This window comes from Penaeus monodon, chromosome 39, assembly GCF_015228065.2.
Source record: "Penaeus monodon isolate SGIC_2016 chromosome 39, NSTDA_Pmon_1, whole genome shotgun sequence".
NCBI lineage: Eukaryota > Metazoa > Arthropoda > Malacostraca > Decapoda > Penaeidae > Penaeus > Penaeus monodon.
Window position 1 is genome coordinate 26,811,282 of NC_051424.1, and position 2,500 is coordinate 26,813,781.

Below are 2,500 nucleotides of genomic sequence, written 5' to 3' on the forward strand. Positions count from 1 at the left end.
GGGTATTACGGTGAACACTGCATTTTTCCCGGCAACATGGGGTTAATTTTGTGACATTTAACCTTAAAGCCGCATCATCCATAGGAAAAGTTATTATTTCTTTACTGTACCTCTCTAAAGACTTCATGATATCCACTCTAAAGTAAAAGGAAAAATACTTCACTATTGTTCTTTCTTCCTAATGAAATATTTTTGATTCCAAGCGCTTTCTCATTCCGGCTTCCATTTTGATCTGTTACACCTTCTTCTGTCACAGTCGCATGCTTTTTTTCCAACAGATAATTTGACCATACTTAATTTTTAGTTTGTTGGAAGAAAAAAAAAGAAAAGAGAGAAACACCAAACCTTTGAAGACTGAGGTGTCGTTGTGTCTAACCTGTTATTTGAATCACCTACAGGTTGTTCCAGCAAAGCCACAGTACAGCAACCCAGAGCTACAGTTGGTTGCTGATGAGATCGAGGAGCTCAACGCCGATAAGCTCAAGCTGGAGGCGGAGATCCAGCAAAAGGAAGCTAGCATTAGGGTGAAGAACAACGAATTAAAAAATCTTCAGGTGTGTTTTGTGTTTTGTGCATTTTGTAAGCATATCTTTGTGTGTGTGTGTGTGTGTGTGTGTGTGTGTGTGTGTGTGTGTGTGTGTGTGTGTGTGTGTGTGTGTGTGTGTGTGTGTGTGTGTGTAAATATACATATATATACATATATATATATATATATATATATATATATATATATATATATATACATATATATATATACATATATATATATATATATATATATGTATATACATATATATATTATATATATATATATATATATATATATATATATATATGTATATGCATATATATGTATATGCATATATATGTATATACATATATATATATATATATATATATATATATATATATATATATACTATATATATATATATATATATATACATATATATATATATTATATATACTATATATATATATAATTATATATATATATAGATATATATCATATATATACTAATATATAATATATAAATATCATAACATTCTATACATATCTATACATATATATTATATATATAATATATATATAATAAAATATAATATATATATATATATATAATATATATATATATATATATATATATAATATACATATATATATATATATATATATATTATATATATATATATATATATATATATATATATATATATATCATCATCATCATCAAGGGGCTAACGCCGACGGGGGCGCATGGCCGCATCCACCCTTCGCTTCCAGCCACGAGGATCCCTCGAGGCAAGTCTCCAGGCAGGCACACGGCCCATCTCTAGTTCCTCACGACAGGTCTCGTCGAGCTGCCCAAGCCATGATCTCCTAGGACGTCCCACAGGTCTCCTCCACCCAGGGTTGTCTCGCAAAGAGACAACCTGGTGAGCAGGGTCGTCCATAGGGAGGCGAGCTAGGTGGCCATATAGCCTGAGTTGGCGATCCCGGATTATGCAAGTAACAGGTCCCATGCCAGTCTCACGGTGTAACCGCCGGTTGGACACGTGGTCCTGCCAACTGTACCCATGATCCGGCGAAGGGACTTGTTAGAAAGGCATCAAGGCGAGACTCCAAGGCACTGGATAGCGTCCAGGTTTCGCTTCCATAGAGCAAAACTGGAAGTATCAAGGCCTTGAAGACACGCAGCTTGGTCCTTCTGCATAGGTACCGACATCTCCAAACGCTCTTGTTGATCGAGTTCATGGCTCCTGTTGCCAGACCAATCCGTCTACTGACTTCCTGGTCTGACAACCCAGAGATATGGACTACGCTACCAAGGTATGTAAAACTTTCTGTGACTTCAACGTCCTCGCCGCAAGCATGGATCGACTGAACGGGTTCCCCTAACAGGCCCCCAAAGTCCTGAATCTTGGTCTTGGTCCAGGAGACTCTAGGCCTAGGGGCTTCGCCTCATTGCTAAATGCATCAAGAGCCGCCACAAGTGACTCCAAGGACTCAGATAGGATGGCAACATCGTCGGCAAAGTCAAGGTCCGAGACCTTAATATTGCCTAGTGTTGCTCCGCACTGACTTTGGCTAGTTTGCTCTGCTCATTATCCAGTCCGTACAAGTGTTGAAAAGTGTGGGTGCAAGGACACAGCCTTGCCTCACCCCTGAATTAACAGGGAAGAAGTTCGACATACCCCCACCATACTTTACAGCACTTTCAGTACCAGTATAGAGGCTTGCTATCATGCCAATAATCTGTGTCGGAATTCCCCTGAGCCTCAGGATCTCCCATAGCGATTCCCGATGCACCGAGTCAAACGCCTTCTTGAGGTCGATGTAGGCTGCAAGCAACCCACGACCAAACTCACGACGGCGTTCCACAATTACTCGAAGCGCTAGTATACGGTCTATTGTGGACTTGCCAGGAGTAAATCCAGACTGCTCCGGTCTCTGGTGCCTCAGTAGGTGGTTGCGATCCGTTTCAGAAGAATGTGCAGC

The 2,500-nt window shown here is 39.4% G+C and overlaps 1 protein-coding gene across 5 annotated transcripts in view; it reads left to right on the forward strand.

Moving 5' to 3' along the window:
* LOC119597292 (epidermal growth factor receptor substrate 15-like 1) overlaps positions 1-2,500 on the forward strand; it is a 40,360-nt gene that overhangs the window by 10,059 nt on the left and 27,801 nt on the right. For all 5 annotated transcript variants that reach the window (XM_037946833.1, XM_037946836.1, XM_037946834.1 and 2 more), the window contains one exon: positions 399-554. In XM_037946833.1, coding sequence (XP_037802761.1) covers positions 399-554 — 156 coding nt within the window. The remainder of the gene's footprint in view (positions 1-398; positions 555-2,500) is intronic.